Below are 22,221 nucleotides of genomic sequence, written 5' to 3' on the forward strand. Positions count from 1 at the left end.
AGTTCGTGTATGATTAAATCGAACGAATCTAAGTTTCAGTCTTAAACCAGGCGCAAAACTTATGTTTTCACTTTTGTCAGCCTGCGCTCGAACTTCTCCCGAAGCTTGTCGGCATAGACCTTCACCAACTCCAGATCACATGCTACACCATCACCTGTCGCCCCAAACTTGAAAGGCAGAGTTGTTGATACCGTTGATATTATGATGAAAGCCTTCAGCATGATACTCCTCTCTGTTGACCGCTGCGTTGAATCGCGATCTACCTCTAGAGTTCGTTTTGGCGATGTCAATAGGCTACCTGAACTTTGAGACCAACTTGGAACTTGAGGACCTCCAACTGGCCCCGAAGCCTCGGTTTGATGTGTCATTCCATCGTCATGAGTTCTACTCACACCAATTTCGGCCGTTGGAACCTGCGTCCGTGAATCAGGTATGCTGGGCAATCCAGGAACGCCACGTTCGTCGGCGTCTTGATAAAGCGCCAACAGGATCAGGTACCACAGACTACTGTGACTGCCATCACACATGACGAAGCGTTCGGAGACCTCGTTGAGCATGTTGATGGCCTCAAAAGGACCTGTCTTCGCCTGAGCTATATCTATCTTAGCATTAAGACACTGCATGAGGTCAGATAAACAGAGACAGCTCTCTTCAGTGTAGCTGCTCGGGGAGGCGGAGTTGGGCGAGCCCAAATCCGACATACTAGAAGGTTCATGTGCGTCAAAATCAAAGTCCAAGATATCGGGTCCCAGATGCGGTGCCATCAGTGGGGGCGGTGAGCTCTGGTGCTTGTAATGGGTCCCGCTAAAGTGGTCGGAAGCAATACCATTGTGGGGACCATGATCATAGACATCTGCCGTGGCTGTCGCTTTCAGTGTGTTGTGAATTTCAGCTGGTTGGATGCAGCCTTTATTCTGGTTCTGATTGGCAGAAACGCGCTCTTGATGAGTTGGGGTCCTCTGCGACGTGCGATCGCTTTCCGGTGTGACATAAGATGGCATTGACTTCGAACAAAGAGCTGGGTCAAGAATCATTCCATTTTGAGGTCCATCAGAGCGATCAAAGTTTGGCGAAGTTAGGCTGGTACCGCCAGAAGCCCAACCTTGAGAATCTGATCGATCACCAGTCTTGGGCTCCATTTCTTCACATTCTGAAAAATTGAGTTAGTGACCACTGTGAACGGGCAGCATTCATAGCGCAGTAACAGATAGACCAACGCACCCTTTTGGCTATGATCATAGGTGGCCTTACGTTGACCATTGTCTCCGAGTGACTGTCTATGCACCTTGACAGTATCGAACAGGGGAGCAGGCCTGAAGTCACGCCTTCCATCAGATCCTGATCGCCTTGGGCGACCCGCCGGTCTGATGAGGCTGTATGTACATTGCCGGCCTGACTGACGACATCGCTCACACGAGGGTTTGCCGCGCGAGCAGCCGAGCTTGCGGCGATGACACTGATCGCAGGCGTTGACATACGAACCAGCACGTTGCCGTGAGATACCGTTTGAACGAGAACCCGGAGTCCACGGTCGTGAGTTTGGTAGGACACCATGAGCCTCAGAAGACCATTCGGTCTCAGCCATCTTCTCCTCTATTTAGATTGGATTGAGTGTTGAAGTAAATCGTCGATAAAACCTGCAGATATTGTGGTTTAAATGCAGTGTTATCTACGGGAGATGTACTAGTAACAGGATCCACCTTATGCACATTGTCAGATAAAACTACCTACTCACTACATCAAATTACTTTAGAGCGTGTTTGAAGACCGCCAAATCTTGGCACCGCATTACATTATCCTGTTTTGCCGCTCGAATCTGCCGCCTTGCCACTATCCAAACGGTTCTGCCGGACCCTGCTCTTGCGCAATGTTAGAGTTTCTCGTGGCTAGAGGGAAAACTTAAGATATGAGCCGACAAACCAACGGAAGGTCCCGGCGCTACCAGGAATCATTTCACACAACCCGATTCGCCTGTTGCTGTTTCACGAAATCCGTTGGAAAACTTTCCACCCATGGAAAGCCGCGAATTGTGAACCTTGATTGCCTGACGACTTACCAAGGCCCATGATACAATACCTTTTCGATTGGAGCATGAATGCAGTATCTTCGCATCGACAGCCTGTCTGAGGCCCCTCTAAAACCCCTAAAACGGCGATTGTATCCACAACGAGTGGTATCTCGGTCAACCGGCACTTCGAGGTCGGATACGTAAAATTACCGAGCTACCTTCCGTGTATATATCGTTTGCTTCCAATTATTCTTAGTTAGCTACGCTAGCTATGCCTAATCGGAATTCTTGGGGGGTCTTGGACCTTAAATGATCCAGGTATCCTCCTTCTAAAAGCGAAGGTTTAGCTAACGGTCCACTACATGACCGCTTACTTAATCAACCACCTGCCAGTGGAAATAGGATCTCGGGGTCCTCCAGTTTGGCTCACAGTTTACTTTGGAATTTTACTACAATGAAAATGTAGAGTATATACGTTTCGAAGGTTAATTCACTTCTTAGTGTCCCACTGCAAATCGCAGATCTGCGCCCTCGCTAATTATGCAGCTACCGAAGACTGGACGCACTTCCTAGTCGGTCAAGTCACAATCCAAATCAAGACTGCAACACTTCTCGCTGTGGGCCATTCCGCCCGAAATTTACTTTATGCCAGGAATGTCTTAGTCTTCTACGATTAGCAACTTGTTTAAGACTGTGCTATACGTTTTAATGAGTACCTGTGAAATTGCGTACGCAGATGCAGTTAGATACCACTTTGCGTTGCCGAGAATTCTAACTCGAGGCCTCTGCGTTGTGCCTTACAGTATTATAACACAAGTTTAGCATTGCGACTGGAACCAACAACGTTGTTTCCACACCCTTCGACCGACATTTACGGGATTCCTTCCAGAATGTACTCTGAGTCCGGCGGAGGGGTATAAAATCCATCAGGTTCGTCTCGGCCAGGTTTCTGTAGGAACTAGTCAGGATATCGTGGTTACCGTAGTGGATGGACATAGTACCAACATTTGGATAGGCCGAGAGACGTCTCTGAATGGCATCAAAGTCCTTGCACATGTGACCACCGGTCATATCTGGAAAGGGTAACGGGTGCGACTTGTTGTACCAGACATAGCCGAGCCATTTTGTGTCATAGTTGCACATTAAACCAAGGCGTAAGATCTCCAAGCAATGAGCTTCTAATGGTTAGTGGTATCTTTTACAAATGAGGACTGCCGACGAAAGTACTTAAGTGGTGCTTCGGGAGCCTCCGCAAATCAAGTACTTGCGGTTCGTAGTAGTTAAAGTTGTACCAAAGTGCCTTCCGGAGAAAATTCTGGGACAGACATTGGTTACCACTCTACTAGGTAATTCAATGCGTTGTGTTGTACTTACCAGACAGTGCAAATTGTGTCCTCCTTCAGTCGATGCAACAAAACCTCCACCATATTTTTCACTAACTCGCATGTGACGATCAGTGAGTCCGCTCCGAATGCCCTCTTCGTACGGAATGATGTAGTCCGATTGCTCGTAGTTGATCAGTTTTCCCCACGCGTCATCAGTCTCAGGGGACGCTTCTTGCCGATAAATGTTATCTTCGAAGTCGCCGAAAAACTTGGTATCAAAGAATTTGGTGCTACGTTGAATAGCAGCCTCTTCAAATACCAATGCTGCACACCCAAGTGACGTTAGTCTTCTAAGCAGCAAGTTGACTTCTGGTAACGTACATTCCAGACCTGTGCTAGATGCATAGTGAGTGATGGAAGGGCAAGTAGCCCAGCGCCCCATAATGCCCCCGCCGATCATACTCAGAATGTTTGAGGCAGTGAAGACTGCTATGGTCAGAGCCCTTCGTTTTGTAGAAGCCAAGCTCGATTGACTATTGGCTAGTTGTTCGTTGATATCCAGCATGGGGCTCTCCTCTTCATCATGAATTGTGTCTTGCAACGGATCATAATGACCACGCGAATCCCCTGAAATAGGTTTCATGGCTACTACACTCGGTTATGGCTGACAATACATAATCCTCATAAAAAAGGTCAGGTCATATAAATGACTAAATTTCAACCATTGTTTCTTTTTAGCGTTGTACAAGCTCATTTGATAGGCAGCTTAGCGTCGGAATTTTTACGGGAGGTTAATAACATCCGATTGTGGAGGGAGAACCTCCGCCGTCATGACGACTGCACGAAAGGAAGTTTATTCATCGGGACAGGCGACAGTATGATCCAGACGGTCACCGTAGGTGTGGGGGATATTATGACTTATCAATACTTTCTTTCGGAATTGCGCCAACCAAAGGTTACTTTTTGCATCGGCAGTTGCACAGGTTGGCAAGTGCATTTCCACAGCCGGAACGGCAGTAAACACAACTGCGAATGCAATCTTTTCAGTGCGATGTGTTTACAACATAGTGAGGACAAGACCAAATTTATCAACATGGGGTCTGATGATCTCCATAAGGAATTCCTCCCATAATGCAATACTGTCGTCGCTAAACTCAATGCTATACTGGGACTCCATAGTAAAATGCGGTTGCACAGCGTCTTATAAGTGCTGCGATAATTTTCACCCTGTTTGACTGTCTTCTACTACCGAGTACGGAAGCGAGGTCTCACTGCCCTCTTCCGTCCTCCCCTTATGATACTTATTGTACCTATCGCTCTATCTTATACATGTAATCAGAATGTCCAACTTAACCCTTCGTACAGCCTCTCCATGCATAAAGAAGTCTCAAGCTACTTGATGTGTGAATATAATAAACATTGTTCAACCACTGCCCCATGCGTATTAGGAAAAACAACTATATGAATGCTTTGCGGACTACCTAGGCCTAACTCTATTCTAAGGTAGAAACTATCATGAAAAGCCGAACTGAGCCATTTCCGTCGCAGTCAGATTGCCATTTCCACAGGGAAACGTATTGTGGTCCAAGTCAGAGCTGACATGATACAAGATCTTCGTCTCTTCCCAAAGTTTCTCCACGGTACAGATTGGCAATTTCACAAAACCAGGCGTGAGGACACCATTCCCCATGATAATATCCCCCGGCGCCGTGCTTCCATCATCTTTACTGGCATCAAACCCATTTTTGTAGTTATTGCGCCGATATCCTTCGAAGGCGCTTCATAGACTAGTGGTTAGTCGCACCCAGTGGCAAGGTGGTAAGGAACGCATACCTGATTACCAAATCATCCAAGGTTAGACCGCCCCATGCTTGGCTGGTACCATTCAGGATGCTATGTTCACCACCTGGCAGAGCCCAGAGCTTGAGGCCATGCGGTGTTCCGTGTTCGACCTCTTTGAAGGTAGGAAAGCCGACGAAGAACGTATGGCCCTTGTAGCAGACTGCCATTCTCTCTGATTTGTTGGAATCAACCACCCAGTTGAGGTTCGGTCCCGATTTAATACAACCAGGAGACATTCTGCCAGCTCAATGTCAGTAGCGTGACAATGCTCAGGAGTTTGCGGACTTACAATATCATGGGGCGGATGGCATGAGGTACGCCCTTGATCTCGGTCGTGGAATGCTTCCAGGCGAGTGGCAAAAGCTGAGCATAGACAAGTTTTTGAGCCTCGGCTGAATATTTGGCCTTGTTGATTTTCTCTGCGAGCTGCAGGGCCAGTCCATTCTTGGTCAGTTTCTGAAGAAGGCCGATGCTTTCACCCGTTCCAGAGAACAGCTTCTCGAGGAATTCTGATTGAGCGTCGATCAATGATCTGAATACCGTGCCCATTGCAGATGATAGACCATTTTGAACGTCTGCAGGCCTATTGACTGGCTCAGTTATGATCTGAAGAGAACTCAGAGTCATTGCTTACGTTGGCTGGTGGTGACGGTACATCTGGAATCCATACCCAACAGCTGAATTTACGCTGTCTTTGTAGAAGCCCCAGCGATCTTTCTGGGTGAACAACTTTGTACCGCTGGCGGCTGTATGTAAATTGTATCTGTCAGTACAAGACGCACAGGCGATTAACCTCCATGCATGCTTACCGATATTCCAGCTGAACCCGGAGGCCACCCCTGCCACAAGCTGTAGGGTATCAACCAGGTTGGACAGCCACGTTTTCTTTGGCGGTTCTCGACCTGGAGAAAAGATATCTTGGAAGTCTCCGACGAAGTTCTGCATAATATTCATTGCATCTTCAAGTCCGGCGTGAATCTGGCTCTGCATCTAAATTGCGCACAAATTGAAATCAGCAATGCTAACCTACGAACGTGATGAGAGTGGTAGATTGTCAGCCGGTACTTACAGCATTCAAGGCGATGAAGGAGTTCAAGATGAGCATACTAGGATAATTCATTAGCTACAGCCGTACTTGTTGACGGGTTTCGAAACCTACCCTGCCGGTTGATGCACTCTATCACACTCGATTGGCGTAGTGCAGAACTTGCTGTCAACGTCGGCACATTCGAACATTTCTCTGGCACCCAGGCGATCGGCTACATAATTACTGAACGTTAAAGATGTTGGGTGGTCATTGGCCGATGAATTGGCGGCTGCCCAGTCGAGTGTTGCTGTTGCAAATGCCCAGTTGGCGCCGGAAGCCTTCCAGCGAGCCATGGCATCCGCACTGCGATCAGCCATCAGCGGATCGCTGCAATGAGCCTTCGCAGGGTCCACCCAGTCTCCGTAAGAATTGCCGTCCTGGGGGTCGAGGTATGGTTTACCAAGGTGGTTGCAGACGTACGCACTCGAACACCACTTGCCGTCAGTGAGCTGATACACCTTATCCCAGTGATACGAGTAGCATTTTAGGGGAATGTCCATTTCGAACTTGTGCCAAGCGTCTCCGGCGGGCTCAGGGTCTCTGATGCTGGGATTGATATGTATGGTGAGTACGTCGCCATTCGGCATCGTCGCACTAACACCGCCTGGCTGACCCCATGGATACGAACCGCTCCAGGGGACGTTAACGACCATAGAAGGCTTATAGGTATCTAGCTTCTGACCAGTCCAGACGTCAGCTGGATAATACAGTATCTCGCGTGAAGTCGAGCCCCCGTTTGGTCCAAGGCCAATGCCGCAGTCTGCGAGCACCAAATTCTCCCTGGGGGTGCGTTGGGCTGACGACAAGGAATTGGAGAGGAAAATAAGAGCGACCACAGCATTGCGCAATAGCGTGCAGGAATGTTCCAGGGTGACCATCGTGAATGATTTCGTAGAAATGTGATAGTCGGGTCTTGCCTACTCGTCGCGCTGGCAGTGTGCTGTTTGAAGACGTTGCTTCTAGGAACGGCATTGCAACGTCTTTTATAAACACTTCGGGCACCTGTTTTGAAGTGCACTATTAGTTTGAAGAGTTTCCCTATACTGCCCGGCGACATAGGTCGGCGACCATTATACTAGCAAATGTACGGTGCTGCAAGCCCTCGGCTTGGCGTGTATCTCACGTCATGCGAAATATCCACAACCGGCAATGCCGACTTCGAACAGCAGCGATGGATTGGCCCAACTGGGCCCCTAAAATGCTAAAAGAGCTTATTGTAGGCATTCTGAATTTTCTCAGCTTTCATGTGGCCGCCCATCAGCTGTGATACTTGTGATCATGGCACCATCAGAGCGTGCATGAAGCTCACGTTATCGCCATCGTGTCTGAAAACAAGGAAATGTACGAACCGCTGGCATGCATGTAAGATAATAATTCTATAAACGTTCGAAAGAAATTACATAGAAGCCGCAGTCAGTTACTGCGCATTAGAAACAACACTGGTGCGACCGTAGCACCATGAGAGCTGGCGGTTTTGTAGAATCGATATACCATAGTGTACTACAACGTGCGAAAGGGAGTCTGCAATGGCAGGGGTTCCTTGGGGCACAGTGGGACCTGTGAGAGCATTTGGCAAATTGATTTACATTCGTGATTTACATTCGTTCGCTCTCTAGAGACGTGATCTACCGTCTACCATGTCTATCATATACACAGACTCAAAATGTCCTCCAGGCTAGCGCGTAGCAGGCACCATTTCCCTGGTGCATGCGCCGTTCGAAGCAAGTTTCCTCCTATCTCTATCCTCGCTTCACTGCACGGGGTAGACATTCTTCATCATAGCGGCCTGCTTAGGGCTGACGAACAAGGCCGTTGCCTCTGCAAGCACCAAAGGCGCATCACCCTCCTTTTCTGGCAGAGTTTCTATCCTGCCCACAACCTCTGCTTTCCTGCCTTCCACCTTGGTAGTCTCTGCGCGCAGCACCACATACGAGCTAGCTTTTGCCGGGGCCCGGTAGTTGATGTTCAGGTTTGCCGTCATGCCGATGTTGTGCGGAAGAGCGCCAAAGCAGCACCGGGCCATCCCCTCGTCCAGCATAGTGGCTAGAAACCCGCCATGTACTATTCCCGGGTGGCCGCACAGCTCAGGACCGAGATATGAGATGCTGACAATCGACTTGCCGCCCTCCTCAACCCAGGCGATAGGGGGCACGACGACCTTGTTTGGGCCCAAAAGCACACCGGCGGTCAGGTTGTTGGCTCGGAAAGGCGCGGGTATTTTCATGTGTGGCCGCAGCTCGGCGAAGCCCGGCTTCTTGCGCATCTCTGCCGAGACCCAGTGATTATTGATGTATTCCTCGACCTCGATCTCCTTAGGGTCCTCGGGCTTGAACATGGTCAAGGTCTCTTCGTCTGTGGGCGGTGTAAGGATCCCGTTGAGGGCTGGTAGAGCCGGTGCGGCGGCCATGGCGAATCCAAGAGTCGTAAAGACTATGCCGGTCGCTATGAATGTGGCTGCACGTCGGAGGAAGGAGGGTTTCGGTGGTTGAGTCGTGGAGGCTACAACCCGATGTTAGTTGAGAGCCGTGAAGCAGTATACTAGGGCAACGAGGCACTCACAAGCTTCTGAATACGTCCGCACGATCTGACGAGAAAGCCTGTCCACTGCACGCCTAGGTATTTGAACTCGGGGGGTGGCTGTGGTGTTGTATGCCCGGAGGGCGCATAACGCGCGACATCCCGACCGCGCCGCACTCATCTTTTTTGTGGGTTCAACGAGCAATCTGGGCCCATGCAATAGGCAAGGGAGGTTCGCAGGGCCTAGCCAAGATCAATTCCTCAAAAGCGCTGCATGGATCCGGCTCGGTTGGGCCGTTCAGAAAATTCCCAACGGTTCCTGAGAATGGGCGCTATCGTCGTCCTTGCCGGCCTGGGTCGCGGCCTTGGCGCTGATCTGGGCGAAAGAGCCGAGGCATCGGTGGATCAGTAGCTCCGGGTGCCGTATATTGTTGCACTTGCGAGTCAGTCCAGGCAGCTCAGTCGCCGTCGGCATTTATCCCCCATACTTACAGAGCCTCTCGAGTGTGCTAGAAAGGGGCCGAGTCGACTGCAACAGTCAACGTACATAAGTCACCAAGAGAGTTGTCGAGCTAGACACTATCACATGTATTCGGGATCTTCGGCTCATGATGGCCCCAACACATCGCGAATTGAGAGAGATGAGATGATGACGCTTGTAATCATTGCCAGGCAGCCGGCTCAACAACTTGGCGCGAGGCTACAAGAATTGCATGAATGGCCTGTCTCCAAGTGTTTCCAGCTTGTGGACTTCGTCCATCGTGGTACGTGGCAGGCTTGTCGTCTGTTTCCGGCTGGGATAGACTTTCAGGGACCTGAAGGGCGTTGCGTCATGTTCGCATTGATTTGCAAGGGACCAGTCAGCCGGGCCGCCTCGCCCTCTAGCTACCAACCACCCCTGCTGAATTCTAATGAGTGACGTCTGTTAGCTGGCAGCCCCAGCGAGCATAGCGGCAGGCCTTATCTGTTGGTCTGGGGGAATGCAAGGAGGAACCGGCTGCAATCAGTCTCGCCTGCATGGTGCATGGGTTGCCTTCAAGTTTGATCGTGATAGTCGGTCCAGAGTTGTACATGACGGGCGTCCAGCATACAGGACGAGCGCACCAGGCCAGCAACCAGCTGTCGATACAGAAATACAGGTAATACCGTCCCCTGTGTAGATGGAGGACGTCGGCGTCAATCAAGATGGGTCTCAATGCCATCGCATCTTGACCGCCTCTTTTCGGTAGAAGATTCACCCATCAAACACAGCGGGCACTCAGGCGAGCGACGGAAGTGACATTACACTGTTTGACTATGATGAGAACTTCGTCTGCCAGACACAATGAGTAGCTGCGGTAGCCGGACATACTACAATAGTGGCACTTGAGAAACGGAAACACGGCATTGGCCTTGATTGTGACAACTCATTGCCTCTGCCACCCCAATTGGGAGAACTTGGAGAGCATCGACATTGCCAAGTTTGGACTCAGCAACGCCTCACCCCATATGGGGCTGATGATTCGCTAATTTAGGTTCCAGGGTTCAGCCTGACCCCTCATTAGGACCCAAGATGGAGTTCAAACCTGCTTGCTTGATAGATCTGCAGCTTCATGCATCACAGCTTTAACTCATGCCCAGCGCACGGAATCTGAGGTCATAGTTGTACGACAAGGTTTTCCGACTTACAAGACCGTCACGGGCATATAAGGTCTGCAGCTCGTCTCGCAGCCGCTATCCACAAGCTCTCATCCCCGCGAAACAGCTAGCCCCGCCATCTCCAACTCCAACTCCAACTCTAACCTGCACACCTAATTCCAACCTCCAAACGCAAGCACCACAAACAGCGCCATGGCGACCAGAGACACCGCCGAGCTTTCGCAGGCCCACGCGCCCAAGGAAGCATCGCTGGCAGCCTACTCCGAGTTCGAGTCCGAGCTGAAGCGCACCCTGCTGCACGAGCGCCACGACAAGGCCAAACACGAGCTGCCCTACTTTGAGGCGGCCGCCCACCTGTCCGATGCCGACTTCACGTCGTTCACCCAGTCCGACTTTGAGACCGTGCGACACGCGCAGGTCGCCTACGGACACATCCTCTTCGGCAAGCTGAAGATCCCGGCGTTGGCCAGCAGCAAGAACTGCTACATCCATTTCCGGGCGTTCGAGCCCGAGCCCGGCACCGACAAGAAGGCCGAGGTTCACAGCATCCACACAGAACGCAAGGAGGAGCCCGATGGTGGCTTCAAGTACCGGGCTTTGTTCACGAAGGAGGATCCTTTGGAGTGGTTTGACACTTAAGCATGAGGCGATCAGGTCAGAAATATAGTATAATAATCAAACCTTCGCTCCCAACCGGTTGGGTTGCCGTCTCAACTTGTTTGAACAGATGCATTTGTTCCAAATACTCACTATGCGTCTTACTGGAGGGTATTACATCAAGCTGAGGAAAAGAGCGGCAGAGGATATCTCCGGGTTGGATGCTGTCGTGAACGGCGCATATGTGTGACTTTGTTTCCTCCTTTCGGTGGTGCTTGCTCAGCACTCTGCTGGGCAATATAGCCCTTCCCAAAACCATGTTCACAGGCGACGTCTTGCAACAAAACAGTCGTAATCTCAAGGTCTTAATCGAACCGCGATGTATCAATCTTAGCCTGGCTATTATGATAAGGCCATTTCAACGAAATAGCTTCCACCCTCCAGGAACGGCTCCCTGGAAGATCCCTTCAGCGTCGAATTTGTGACCAAAACCTTGCAGATGCTTCTTGCTCTCTGCTCCGTAAGAGCCGATTGGCAACAACGCCACGGGACCGATAGTACTGCTGTGATCGAGAAATATGAGTTCGCACCCTTCTTGACCGATGCTTGAAGCTGAGAGCGCGCGTATAGCTGGAAGGCGTAGGAGTTCATGAGACCCTCACAGCTTTTGGCAGACTTAAGTGCGGCTTTCCAGAGTTCACCGCCGCCCATATTGACTATGCCTTTCATACTTCCATCTAGATACCACTGTTTCGCGAGAGCGCCTAGATCGAATTTGAGTTGGATAGTCTAATGAGGACGGGTGCTGGTAGCGATGTCTTCAACTTCAGTCGCATACTCTCTGTAGTACTGCAGCATGGCATTAAACTCCTCCGTGCCTGGCGGCCAACTGGATCCATCCTCCTGGAGCGTCTTCTGAAGACCTTCGTACTCTGGTGTGCCCTTCTTGATAGAGTACTTCTTCCCTAACGCGATGTCTTCGAAAAACGCCGTGTCTGCCTGTACAAGCCGCCAACTGTCATCGGCGTTTTCGCGCATATAAGCCAACCGCTCGTCGTCGGTCTCAAGCTTCTCTAGAGCCCGCCCCTTGTCGGAATCAATCAATATAATATAGACTTTGCGAAACCCGCCTTCTGTGCCGCGCATCTTGTAGTATGGCCACTCAGGAGGGCCTCGAACCAACGCGGGCGAGGGCGCGGTGTTTTCTAGGTTGTTTTGTGCCATGATCTAGGGCTTGACGAGAACACGTGTTAGGTTGTGAGATTTCAGTGACTTGACCCAGCCAAGGCAGGCGTTGCTAGATATTGTGTAAATGGAGATGATGGATCTTGCTAAAACCGGCCACTTCTATCAGCTAAACGATTTACAGCATTGAATCCTATCAGTCAAATCACGATGTGCTTACATTGTGACGTCAAAAGCGAGCTTATTATACTTTGAACGTCATTGGGGGCTTGGAGGATTATGATGGCGAAGAAGTTCAGCCCCTGCAAGCCTCCACATCAATGTTCCCTCCCAACCAAACGCAGCGAGTCGGGGTTGCGGCCTGGCCGGGTACCAGCCGATCAATGATCGGCTTGCTTAATTTAGATTTTTTTCGGAAGCCTACCATAGAAATACACGTGACCACGAATCCTGAAACATAAGTAACTTACTCCTATCGCGGAAGCTTTACCTTCTTTACACAATTAAGTCAAGATGAGGTGGTTGATATGGTCCCGTCGATCGAGCACAGCCATAATAAAAATACAACTAAGCCTCTTAACCGGCGACGCTAATGGTATATGCGGATTCAATCCTTGCGTTGCAAGGGCTGCCGGCGTCCAGAACTGACATTATACCAGGCTACAAGTCAGCTTACTAGACTATGATCGACGGTATGGAGAGTGGAATGTGCAGGTTGGATTGTCGAAAGGCATAAGAATGGCAATCAGTTTCCAGACAAGCAGCATCATGCTCACCGAGTGCTGCACCACCCGCCAAATCGCATGGATGACTGATCTACCCAATACCCTCTGTTTCGAAACGGATCACCGTCGTATAAATCATGAAGGATCTAGGTGGCTCGTTGTCTCACGAAAAGATCGTCGAGGAGAAGTCGCGTAATGTAGAGGTCGAGAGATGCATTAGGTTTCTAAGAAAAGATGCAAGAGCCTGACCCTACTAACATTGTATAAATATCGTCTCTCTTTCTATAATTTCACCCGAAAGTTGAACAACAAGAATATCATCCACATCTTTGTCATACATTCAAACTTCAGTCACCAACACACAAAATCACAATGCAGTTCAGTGCCTTCCTCCTTACTGCCGTACTTTCGGGCGCGGCTGTTGCCAAGTACAACGTCAAGCTGTACGAGCACCGATGGTGTCTGGTCACAGTCGGAAAGGAGTGCAAAAACATTGACAAGGGAGACTGCTGCCATGACAACGGGAAAAAGTACAAGTCAGGCAAGTTCGAGGAAGTCGGCTCCAGTGAAACTACCGACAACCTCAAGCTGTACGCCGACGAGGACTGTGGGGGCCTGGACATTGCGCAGAAGGCCGGAGGCAAATGCGCCACCGCCGACGACAAGGACGTCAAGGGTGCCAAGGTCTTCATTGTTGTTCCTGGCGGTAAGCGTGATGAGATTGAGCAGTCGACTCGCCCTGCTAAGCGCGTCGTCCCCGACAACGTGTTTATGGAGGATGGCAGGTTCCGCTACGTCCTTGCCCGTAACACCACTGAAGGCGAAGCCTATGAGAGGTTGAGGAGTCTCGATGAGCAGATCGCACACTTGAGGGCATTCGGAACACGAGAGGCATATGAGTACAACGAGGACTAAAGGGGCATATTGAGATGCATGAGCAAACTAGTGACTCGTCCATCGGAGCAGCCTACCGGTTAATCAACAATCGGGCTTGTTGCATGCTGTTACTTTCCCTGGAGTTAGGCGTAGGATCATGAATTCTTTCGTATTGAATCAAGTATGAAAATAAGATGCAAATTCCCCTTATATGGCGGCCTTTCTAATTCACCCGTGATAATGTTAAGCAACGAAGCGTTAAACTTTGCAAATCATAATAAATACTTCTTTATAAATGAACTCATGTTCATTCATAAAATGGTAAGACTGCTTCAATAAACGAGAGAGTATTAAAGGAAGAAATTCAAGTTCAAACCCCAGCCTTTATCTGTGACTGATGGGGACGAAAGAGTCAAATGACGATGCCAAAGTTGGCTTGGTAGTGCAGTCGAAGTCATACGTAGAAGCTGCAGCAAAGCCTTCGAGGGCCTCGTGAATGCACTTCTCCGTTGCCGCATTGTTTCCGATTGCCTCGTACGCTGAGGCGAGTGCTAGAAGGGTACGGCATATCGACAGCGGATGTGTCTCGCTGGTGCGAAGAATATTCAATGCTGTCAAGTAGTGTCGACTAAACAGGAAGTGGTCAGCGTTGGGTGGTCGAATCTTGTACTTTGATTTAGGTTAGAGATACATACATAGCTTCTGCATGGCTATCCTGTACCTGCAAGGTGCTGCCTATCTTGTGGCTTACAAACGCCGTAAATGGGTGTGTAGGCATCACAGACGACCGTATTCGGAAGCATTCGATGAACTCTCGTAGTGCATCAGCTATGCGACTCTCTTCTAGGAATATCGTCCCAAGTTGAAAATGGCAACTGAGCAATGACTGTCCGTGAGCTGCAAATCTTCTCAATTCGACTAGGAACTCACCTAGCCATTTGGGAGGAGTCTTTCCCCCTGCGTTCTTCTGCCAGTGTCATTGCCTCCTGACACTGTTCAAGAGAGTTTGTAAGATCCCCTTGAAGCCGTAGGCAAATCGAGGTATTGACGAGATACAAATCTTTGTTCGGTTGCATGTCGTCTCTATCCAAGATCTCCTGTAGAATCGCCAATGCCTCAGGGGCACAATTGTAACCCATAAGCGCATAAGCTGTATTAGCTCTTGCTGCTTGATACCATGTTTCATCTTCCGCCGAGTTCGGCCGCATATTCAAGACCCTCAATTTTTCTATCTCTTGAAAGAGCGGCAACCCGTGGTCCTCTTTCCCGGATTCAGCGGCAATTGCAGCTTTCACGTTCAAATGTGTACATATCATCTCTTTCACAAACCATTTGCTGTAACCTGGGTGGTTGCTTGTCTTTAGAGCACTCTCACAGAGGGCTATGGAGTCATCAGCCATGCGGTTCGCCGCCTCGTACTGTCCGAATTCCTTGAAGTACCTGGAATATTATTAGTTTCCAGTACAAATGTAGGGAAATATAAAGTTTACCAAGCACATCGGGATGCAATCTCACACAGGAGTAGTGGGTATCCTAGGTCCGTCTTATGTCGGTGATACGAGTCAAACAGGGCTGTAACATGGTTGGACAGAGCAGCACATGTAAGCCAATCTTCATAGAGAGCTTTCCCATGTTCCTGTGTTGGGAATGCGCCGTTCAACAAGAATAAGGCTTGTTGGAACACTTTCAATTTGGTTGGACTATCCATCGACTGGAGTATGAATGACTGTATGAGTCGGTGGATCTTGAGATAATTGCTGTGAGGGTGGACAGTGACGAGTGCCCTATCTTTCAGGAACATGATACATTTGTCCCGTCTATATCCGTAAGCGACTTCCATCAGTAACATAACCATAACATACCGGTATGGTTCCATAAATGGATGAATGATGATGTTGTACAGATCAGGGAACTCTTCTTGGACGTCAGGTCCCTCGTATAACCTACAAAGTTAGCTCATATATCTGCATTGGCTCTGTATTACTTACATCCTTTCTCGACTATGAGCGCTGAAGATTGATGTTTGGATCTTGGAAGCATCCATAAATGCCAACATCTGAGCTAACAATAGAGTGCTATTGTCTAGCTCAAGTAAATGCCTCTTCCAGATGATTCCTACTGCTTTGTTATGCTCTCTTTTACTCCAATCTAGGAAATCTGGACTGAACATGAAGTTCTCCTCAAACCTAGGATATTCTTGTAAAAATATTGAAAGAGACATGCCGCACTCCCGAATGTAGCTTCCGATGAGATCCAGCGCAAGTGGAAGCCCACCAACAGCTGCGGTAATCTTCTCAGAGAGCTCAGCCTCTGAGTTAGTTGGATCCATCTTCAGGCGATTCAAAAGAAATCCTACCGATTCCACGGCATTGAAGGTCTCTAATGCTATCTGGGCCTGAGGAGCATACTGATAAGAAATGCTTGATTTTCTACAAGTAATGATAATAGCACCGTTAACAGTCCTTGGAAAGTAGGATTCTATCGAGACATCTGGCTCCACGTTGTCGAAGATCATAAGCCATCTGATGTCCGGTGCTGTAGCGGTTGTCAGTCAGGACCCCCAAAGCCGCAAGAAAAGTACCAACCTTTTCTGCTTTCCTGATTCAGCCAACGAGAGAAAATATGACATATCTGTTTAGGGTGCTGGATGTTCTGGTCAGCCAATCCAATATCATTGCAAATGGATCTGACGGATTCTTCCAATCGAGCTGTCGTCGCGCAGTCTATCCAAAAAATAAACTTGTAGTCGTCTAGATGTCTATAAGCAAACTCTTGCGCAAGTTGCGTCTTCCCAACACCGGATAAACCGTAAATACAAGCAATATTCGGGCTATAGGGTGACTGCGGAGACATTAGGTGAAACTGGAGATTATCAAAGTCGGTTTTTCTGCCATAGAATGCATGGCTTTGCCGCGCAGGCAGATTATCATAGGGTGATGGTATCAGCAACATCTTTTCGAGCTCCTGTGCGTCATCGAGTGCTTCGGAACGTAGCCTGCCGAAGTATCCTTGGCGTAGATCTCCTAAGATTTCAGTAGTATACGCAACGCTGGCTTCCTTGTCTACACGATCTGACACGCAGTGGAGCTTGGCCAACAAAGACGTAAGTTGAGTTTGAAGGCTTCCTGGCTGGAAGGCGACTTTGATCAAGTTTTCTTCCAGTACTTAGCGACTTGGCTGAGCGGACACGTGATGCGTCTTACCGATTGCGTTTCCTTGAACGTAGCGAATCGACTTGATGCAGACTTCCGTCAATACAACATGATAGCTCACAAGTGCGTCTCGTAATGGCCGATATGTTGTGTTACGGAGGGTTTCCGCGTAGTATGTGAACCGAGGGGCGACACTTTGGATATCCTCGAGAACCTGCAAAACTTGCTCTCCCCGCCGTTGGAAACGAGCCGCTATCTGCATACATGTCAATTCTTTGGTCTGTACTTTGTCCCTTTCTCATTACTCTATTACCTCGAAGAGAAATGATAGGATTCCCCAAACCACGACAAATTCGCGAGGTGCTGCTTGAAGGAATACTTTGACACATTCGTTGAAGCCAGCTAGCCATCTGATGAGAGGTTGAACTCTATTCAGCAACCGGACCGAACTTTTCCCGTGGAACTGGCGAACATCATATTCCAGCCTCGCTTCTAGCGCTGCAAGGCTCGTCACGTCCTGAATCCGTTTCTTCTCACAGGAACGAAAAGAGTTCAGGTACTGGGAAACAGCCTCGTCTCGAATTTCGTTCATTCTGACTAATTGCTCAGCAACTGCTGCCAAAAGAAAATTCAAAATCAAAGGTTCTGTATGCAATTCCTCGTCAAACCTCAGTTTGTGGTCTGGGAATGCCTGCTACTAAGTCAGATCGGACGTAAGTCCCATCTCGACAATGAACAGCTATCAGGCTGCCACGCCCGACAGACCAGAGAGACTACATACATCGCGAGGTTCAAGCAGGAGAACTTCGGGCATAATCTCGAATCAGTGCAAATGGGTTCTACTTCCAAGCGTCCCATTTGTTAAATATCTCTTGTGTGCCATTACAATGCCATATGAAATGCAGAGGTGCCCGATGCGTAAAGGAAGGAAGGCTATGTACACAGGGCGGTATTGAGAGACACTTCGATCGAAGCTTGCCAAAAAGATATCCGTCTGACCACCCACCTAGAAAATTACTCAAGGGGGCATGAGCGCCATGTTCGAGAAACATCAGGCTGACCATTTATGGGTACAGAGTCCAAAAAATATGAGGCTAAAAACTCCAAGCAAAAGACGAGGACAACAAGCATCACCGCCCAATATTCGTCTGAGCCTCACACTTGTAGCCTTGCCCCAAAGGCAGTTATCCAGATTTAGTTCCACCCTGGCCGCTACCGCTTCCACTGCCGCTTCCACTGCCGCTACCACCGCCGCCGCCCCCCCTCCCGCCGCCAGATCCTGTTGTGCTTTCATTTGATGTTTCCGGCATTTTGTAACTTGATACGGCTGCGTGATTTTCTAAATATTATGAGCTTTGCTAGCGTTGAAGCAGATGTATTCTGACGCATACCGGATCCGAGATTGGTACTGGCTCATCAAAACTTCTATGAAGTTGGTAGTAACTGTATTTGACGCTCAACTGCGGAGAGTTGGGGTAAGCCAATATGAGGATCAAGACGTTGAGGCTGTTGCGGTTCAACCAACTAATACGAGTGCCGTGTTTGTCATGTTTATGACTCTTGACAGTCAGGCTCCCAGAGAGTCGTGCGAATGCAAGTATTTTCCTCTGACAAAAGAACTCATTATATGGTACCTCGGGCCGGTACAGATTCCTGGATCGTCTCATGGCTGTGCCATCATCCCGCTCCCCCCGCTTCGGAGATGTATGGCCACAATCAATTCTGCGACAAGCAGGCTCCTGCCACAAGTGGAACTAGCAAATCAGCTGCCGGCTTTCTACACCCACTTGATCGGAAAAGAACCCACGTGTACCAACAGCATCCAAGCAACTCCCGCTTGAAGTCACACTGGAGCCTCGCGATGCGCGATTTGCAGAATTTCACGCTCACCGGTTGAACCTCGACGCTCGATGATGCTTGTACATCGCCATCGGAATGAAGATGAGGCGAAATAAACGCTTTCATATGCTACGCATGCTACGCTCTTTTAAAGAAAACAGCCGGCGTCCAGTCATTGTACATCCACTTCACGCCAATAACCTGGTTTTTAGCGTCCCTGACGAAATCCAAAATGCCCACCAGGTAGTAATCCCAGTCAAGCCAGGCGCCTCGCAGCCATTCATCCCTCGACCTTGGCATGTAACTATACTTGTCCTTGCTGTAGTACTCAAGAGACTGTACAATCTCCTCTCTATTATTGAAGCACAGTTCCAGAGTCCGTAACTTGGGGGATCGGCGAACTGATAATGTCAATCCTAATAAACGATAGTCTCCAATGTAGTCATCAAGGGAAGACTCTGGTTCTGACACATCCCGATGTTGCTTCCACTTGGCCATCATTTTTTCGTAGATTCTGAGACGCTCCCCGCACTCATCTTTGGCCATGCCTAGGATGTCAACAGAAGGTGTGAGTTTGAATATATCTTGTGACAGGATCGAAGCCGTGAAGTCGGCTGCATCTCCCAGATTCAATCCATTGCTAAGTACAACGATAACAGAACCTGAGTCTGGGTATAGCTGGAGAGTATTGGCACAGCAGTATCCCAGGCCAACCGACTTGATTAATTTTTGGCGTGGAGAATGCTGCCCAAGAATGTGTTGATCAATGTATGATTGATCCCGTAACTCCGCATTGTCCGCTAATTTGCTGTTATAAGAACCCCAATGTGTCATCATAGATGGCATCTCCACCTTCATCCAACTGAGGTGATACTGAGAAGTGTTCTGATGAGGATCTTCGTGCGGTCGAGTCCAATACCAATCGTCCAAAATGGCACGCATCTGTCGCAAAGGGTTTTGTATTGGTGATTTTGAGAATGGAACCTCGATTTCCTGCCGTGACGATTCGAACGGCGTGTACTTCTGCGCGGCCATGGTTGCAATGCCCCATATAGTGAGATCTTTCACTGAACTTCTGATCCCAATCATTCCAAGAATGGGAGTATGGTCTTCCGATGTCCACTCGTGCTCAACCTTGACCCACTTAGCATCTCCCAATTGAACATATGGATGAGCCGTGTTGCAACTTTCCAAGACGTCAGATTTAGACACTGCCGTGTCATCCATTCCCAAAGGGCGCAGAATGCGCTCCCGAAGGAAGTCAGCAAATCTCTGACCGCTGACCTTTTGGACGATCAAAGCCATCATGCCAATCCCAATGTTACTGTATTCCCAATGGGACCGAAAAGGACCGACTGGTGTATCATTGAGCAGCTCTATGAATCCCCTTTCCGCGACTAGAACCTTTCCCTTAGGTCCTAGCCATGTGACAACAGGATTACCCAGCCCACTAGAATGTCTGAAAAAGTCGTTGAGCGTCGCTTCAGTCGAGACACGCTTGTCATCTCCTGGTGGCAAATACTCCGGCAAGAGCTTCTCCAACGTATCTGTCCATTCTACTTTGCGCTCCTCAACTAAGATGCCAATACAAGCAGCAACGAAGGTTTTGGAAATCGAGCAGAGTGTATAGAGTGTGTGACGGTCAGGAGAGCGACTATTTTCCCTGTCGCATAAGCCTACACTCCCATCTAGGAAATGACCGCGGTGGAAAACGGCGTAACAAATGGACGAGACTTTGCATAGTTCCCGGATCTTCTCAATGTCGCCCTGGAGTTTATCCAATTGCAGTGCGGCAGGACTTTCAGGCCCCAGAAGTGTCCGATCTTGGTTCTTGACAAGAACATCTTCTCGTTGATCGTTTGCTTCTGCGGTGGGTTGACCGGTGCGAGGCCAGAAGGTCGACCGTAGCCGATTTACCAACTACTTGACGGGTCAGCGTAATAGGTTGTGAATTCATTGTTTGACTTACTGTAATCATCGTGTGGTAGCTAGCAGTGAGCTAGACATGGGTGGCGGATGCAGACGCGCTGCAGGCCCAAGACCACGCGTGTTCAATAGCGGCTCTGCGGGTGGTCCTCATTTTATGTTGCTTTACAGCTCTCTCAGCAATCCTGTGCCCCCTTCACCGGTTACAGGACCCATGTACAAGTACAAGGTACGTACTTATACTTCCAGAGATACCTGTGCAGGCCCTGGGCGCTGCAACCTTGACCGCCTGTCCCCCGCCGCGCGGCTTCTTTTAGCATGGTGCTGAACCCACCAGCAGCCTAAATTACCCAGTTACTTAGGTAGGCCGGCTTTTGTCCACATCTACTCGAACTCACATCTAGCGATGTTGAGTCCAGCCATTTGCAAATCCAGCCCCCGAGTATGATTGATGGTTTTTGATAAGGTGGTACGTTCTTCGGCAGTTTCAATTGAAATCGACTGGTGATGCACACCCCTGAATCAGGGTCTCACTAAGCGGCACATCCCTGAGAGAGCGAGTCGTTAGCCCCCAGCCCCTAGGATATGCCAATAGTTCAACCTCAACAAAAATACCGTTTGATGTGTAGGTCAGTTCTTTTGGTATCAGAAACTGGACTACTTAATGGGACTACCAACAACCTGGCCTTACGTGCCTACTCCCTCATCAGAACGTAGGGTAGCGCTGCGAGCATCTCCGTCAGCCTCAACGAAAAGCCTGCCCGCATGATAGTGCGTTGCACCATTCACTTCCTCCCATTCATTCTGGACACAATGACGCAGATTCCCTCGCCTCGTCACGCTGCTTTCCATTCGCCCGAAGAATTGCTTTCAATTAGTCTGTACTAGGATCTTGCATTGCAGGAGAGTCTGTATTACACTCCTTGGTATCTTAGTGACCTCGGCGCACAATTTGTGCTTTGCTGGAGACATCCTATCCTGGTCTTAATGCAACTCAAGTAGTAAATCAGTTCCATACATTTAGATTGGAAATGCCCAATTGACGTTGAACCGTGCGCTTATCGAGCTGTTCCAGCCTGTAGGCTCTAAGTTATTTGGCTCATTCGCTGTGCGAAAACACTGAAGGTTCTGTCCCTATGCGAGCAGGGGCCTCGATAAGCCTTGCTAAGCTTGTGGTGCTTTATTGAGGTCAGATCGTACGTGTTTAAAGTCATACATGTACAGCTGCAGCCGTTACAGCACACCGCCGACTGTTCCCGATGCTGTGGTGATGTCAAAACGGTTACATTACACAGCTTAGAGAATGCAGTAGCACCTTATACACCACCACGTAGCAATTCCTGATAGCTGGGCTTGGAACCCCGCAGGGTCTGCAATACGCTGAAACAACTACCAATTACGTATACGCGAAGGATCTTTCGTGAAATTATTCGTTCAGTAGTTCTCGAGCATACTTTTTTTTTTTTGTGTGTGTGTGTGTGTGTGTGGGGGGGGGGGGGGGGGG

The 22,221-nt window shown here is 49.2% G+C and overlaps 9 protein-coding genes across 9 annotated transcripts; 2 read left to right on the plus strand and 7 right to left on the minus strand.

The window, feature by feature from the left end:
- Positions 1–59: 59 nt before the first annotated feature.
- JN550_006270 (uncharacterized protein) lies at positions 60–1,585 on the minus strand (the record flags this gene model as incomplete). Its single annotated transcript, XM_049317991.1, has 3 exons — positions 60–592; positions 704–1,150; positions 1,222–1,585. 3 exons carry the CDS (start codon positions 1,583–1,585, stop codon positions 60–62), a joined length of 1,344 nt encoding a protein of 447 aa, XP_049171830.1.
- Positions 1,586–2,879: 1,294 nt separating this feature from the next.
- JN550_006271 (uncharacterized protein) lies at positions 2,880–3,976 on the minus strand (the record flags this gene model as incomplete). The annotated part of the gene is made up of 5 exons (XM_049317992.1): positions 2,880–2,957; positions 3,014–3,183; positions 3,236–3,323; positions 3,383–3,657; positions 3,715–3,976. 5 exons carry the CDS (start codon positions 3,974–3,976, stop codon positions 2,880–2,882), a joined length of 873 nt encoding a protein of 290 aa, XP_049171831.1.
- Positions 3,977–4,846: 870 nt separating this feature from the next.
- On the minus strand, positions 4,847–7,140 carry JN550_006272 (uncharacterized protein; the record flags this gene model as incomplete). Its single annotated transcript, XM_049317993.1, has 7 exons — positions 4,847–5,111; positions 5,167–5,412; positions 5,465–5,758; positions 5,810–5,921; positions 5,985–6,165; positions 6,245–6,281; positions 6,335–7,140. 7 exons carry the CDS (start codon positions 7,138–7,140, stop codon positions 4,847–4,849), a joined length of 1,941 nt encoding a protein of 646 aa, XP_049171832.1.
- Positions 7,141–8,012: 872 nt separating this feature from the next.
- Positions 8,013–8,960, minus strand: JN550_006273 (uncharacterized protein; the record flags this gene model as incomplete). The annotated part of the gene is made up of 2 exons (XM_049317994.1): positions 8,013–8,761; positions 8,822–8,960. 2 exons carry the CDS (start codon positions 8,958–8,960, stop codon positions 8,013–8,015), a joined length of 888 nt encoding a protein of 295 aa, XP_049171833.1.
- Positions 8,961–10,609: 1,649 nt separating this feature from the next.
- JN550_006274 (uncharacterized protein) lies at positions 10,610–11,056 on the plus strand (the record flags this gene model as incomplete). Its single annotated transcript, XM_049317995.1, has 1 exon — positions 10,610–11,056. The coding sequence occupies one exon, from the start codon at positions 10,610–10,612 to the stop codon at positions 11,054–11,056; it is 447 nt and encodes a 148-aa protein (XP_049171834.1).
- Positions 11,057–11,803: 747 nt separating this feature from the next.
- JN550_006275 (uncharacterized protein) lies at positions 11,804–12,238 on the minus strand (the record flags this gene model as incomplete). The annotated part of the gene is made up of 1 exon (XM_049317996.1): positions 11,804–12,238. The coding sequence occupies one exon, from the start codon at positions 12,236–12,238 to the stop codon at positions 11,804–11,806; it is 435 nt and encodes a 144-aa protein (XP_049171835.1).
- Positions 12,239–13,296: 1,058 nt separating this feature from the next.
- On the plus strand, positions 13,297–13,839 carry JN550_006276 (uncharacterized protein; the record flags this gene model as incomplete). The annotated part of the gene is made up of 1 exon (XM_049317997.1): positions 13,297–13,839. One exon carries the CDS (start codon positions 13,297–13,299, stop codon positions 13,837–13,839), a length of 543 nt encoding a protein of 180 aa, XP_049171836.1.
- A 345-nt stretch (positions 13,840–14,184) lies between these two features.
- JN550_006277 (uncharacterized protein) lies at positions 14,185–17,544 on the minus strand (the record flags this gene model as incomplete). Its single annotated transcript, XM_049317998.1, has 9 exons — positions 14,185–14,428; positions 14,496–14,675; positions 14,731–15,240; positions 15,291–15,584; positions 15,663–15,743; positions 15,789–16,335; positions 16,428–16,823; positions 17,004–17,208; positions 17,266–17,544. The coding sequence occupies 9 exons, from the start codon at positions 17,542–17,544 to the stop codon at positions 14,185–14,187; spliced, it is 2,736 nt and encodes a 911-aa protein (XP_049171837.1).
- A 1,385-nt stretch (positions 17,545–18,929) lies between these two features.
- JN550_006278 (uncharacterized protein) lies at positions 18,930–20,769 on the minus strand (the record flags this gene model as incomplete). The annotated part of the gene is made up of 2 exons (XM_049318000.1): positions 18,930–20,711; positions 20,761–20,769. The coding sequence occupies 2 exons, from the start codon at positions 20,767–20,769 to the stop codon at positions 18,930–18,932; spliced, it is 1,791 nt and encodes a 596-aa protein (XP_049171838.1).
- Between the last annotated feature and the right edge of the window lie 1,452 nt (positions 20,770–22,221).

Source organism: Neoarthrinium moseri, assembly GCF_022829205.1.
Source record: "Neoarthrinium moseri strain CBS 164.80 chromosome Unknown scaffold21_Wmoseri_CBS_16480, whole genome shotgun sequence".
NCBI lineage: Eukaryota > Fungi > Ascomycota > Sordariomycetes > Amphisphaeriales > Apiosporaceae > Neoarthrinium > Neoarthrinium moseri.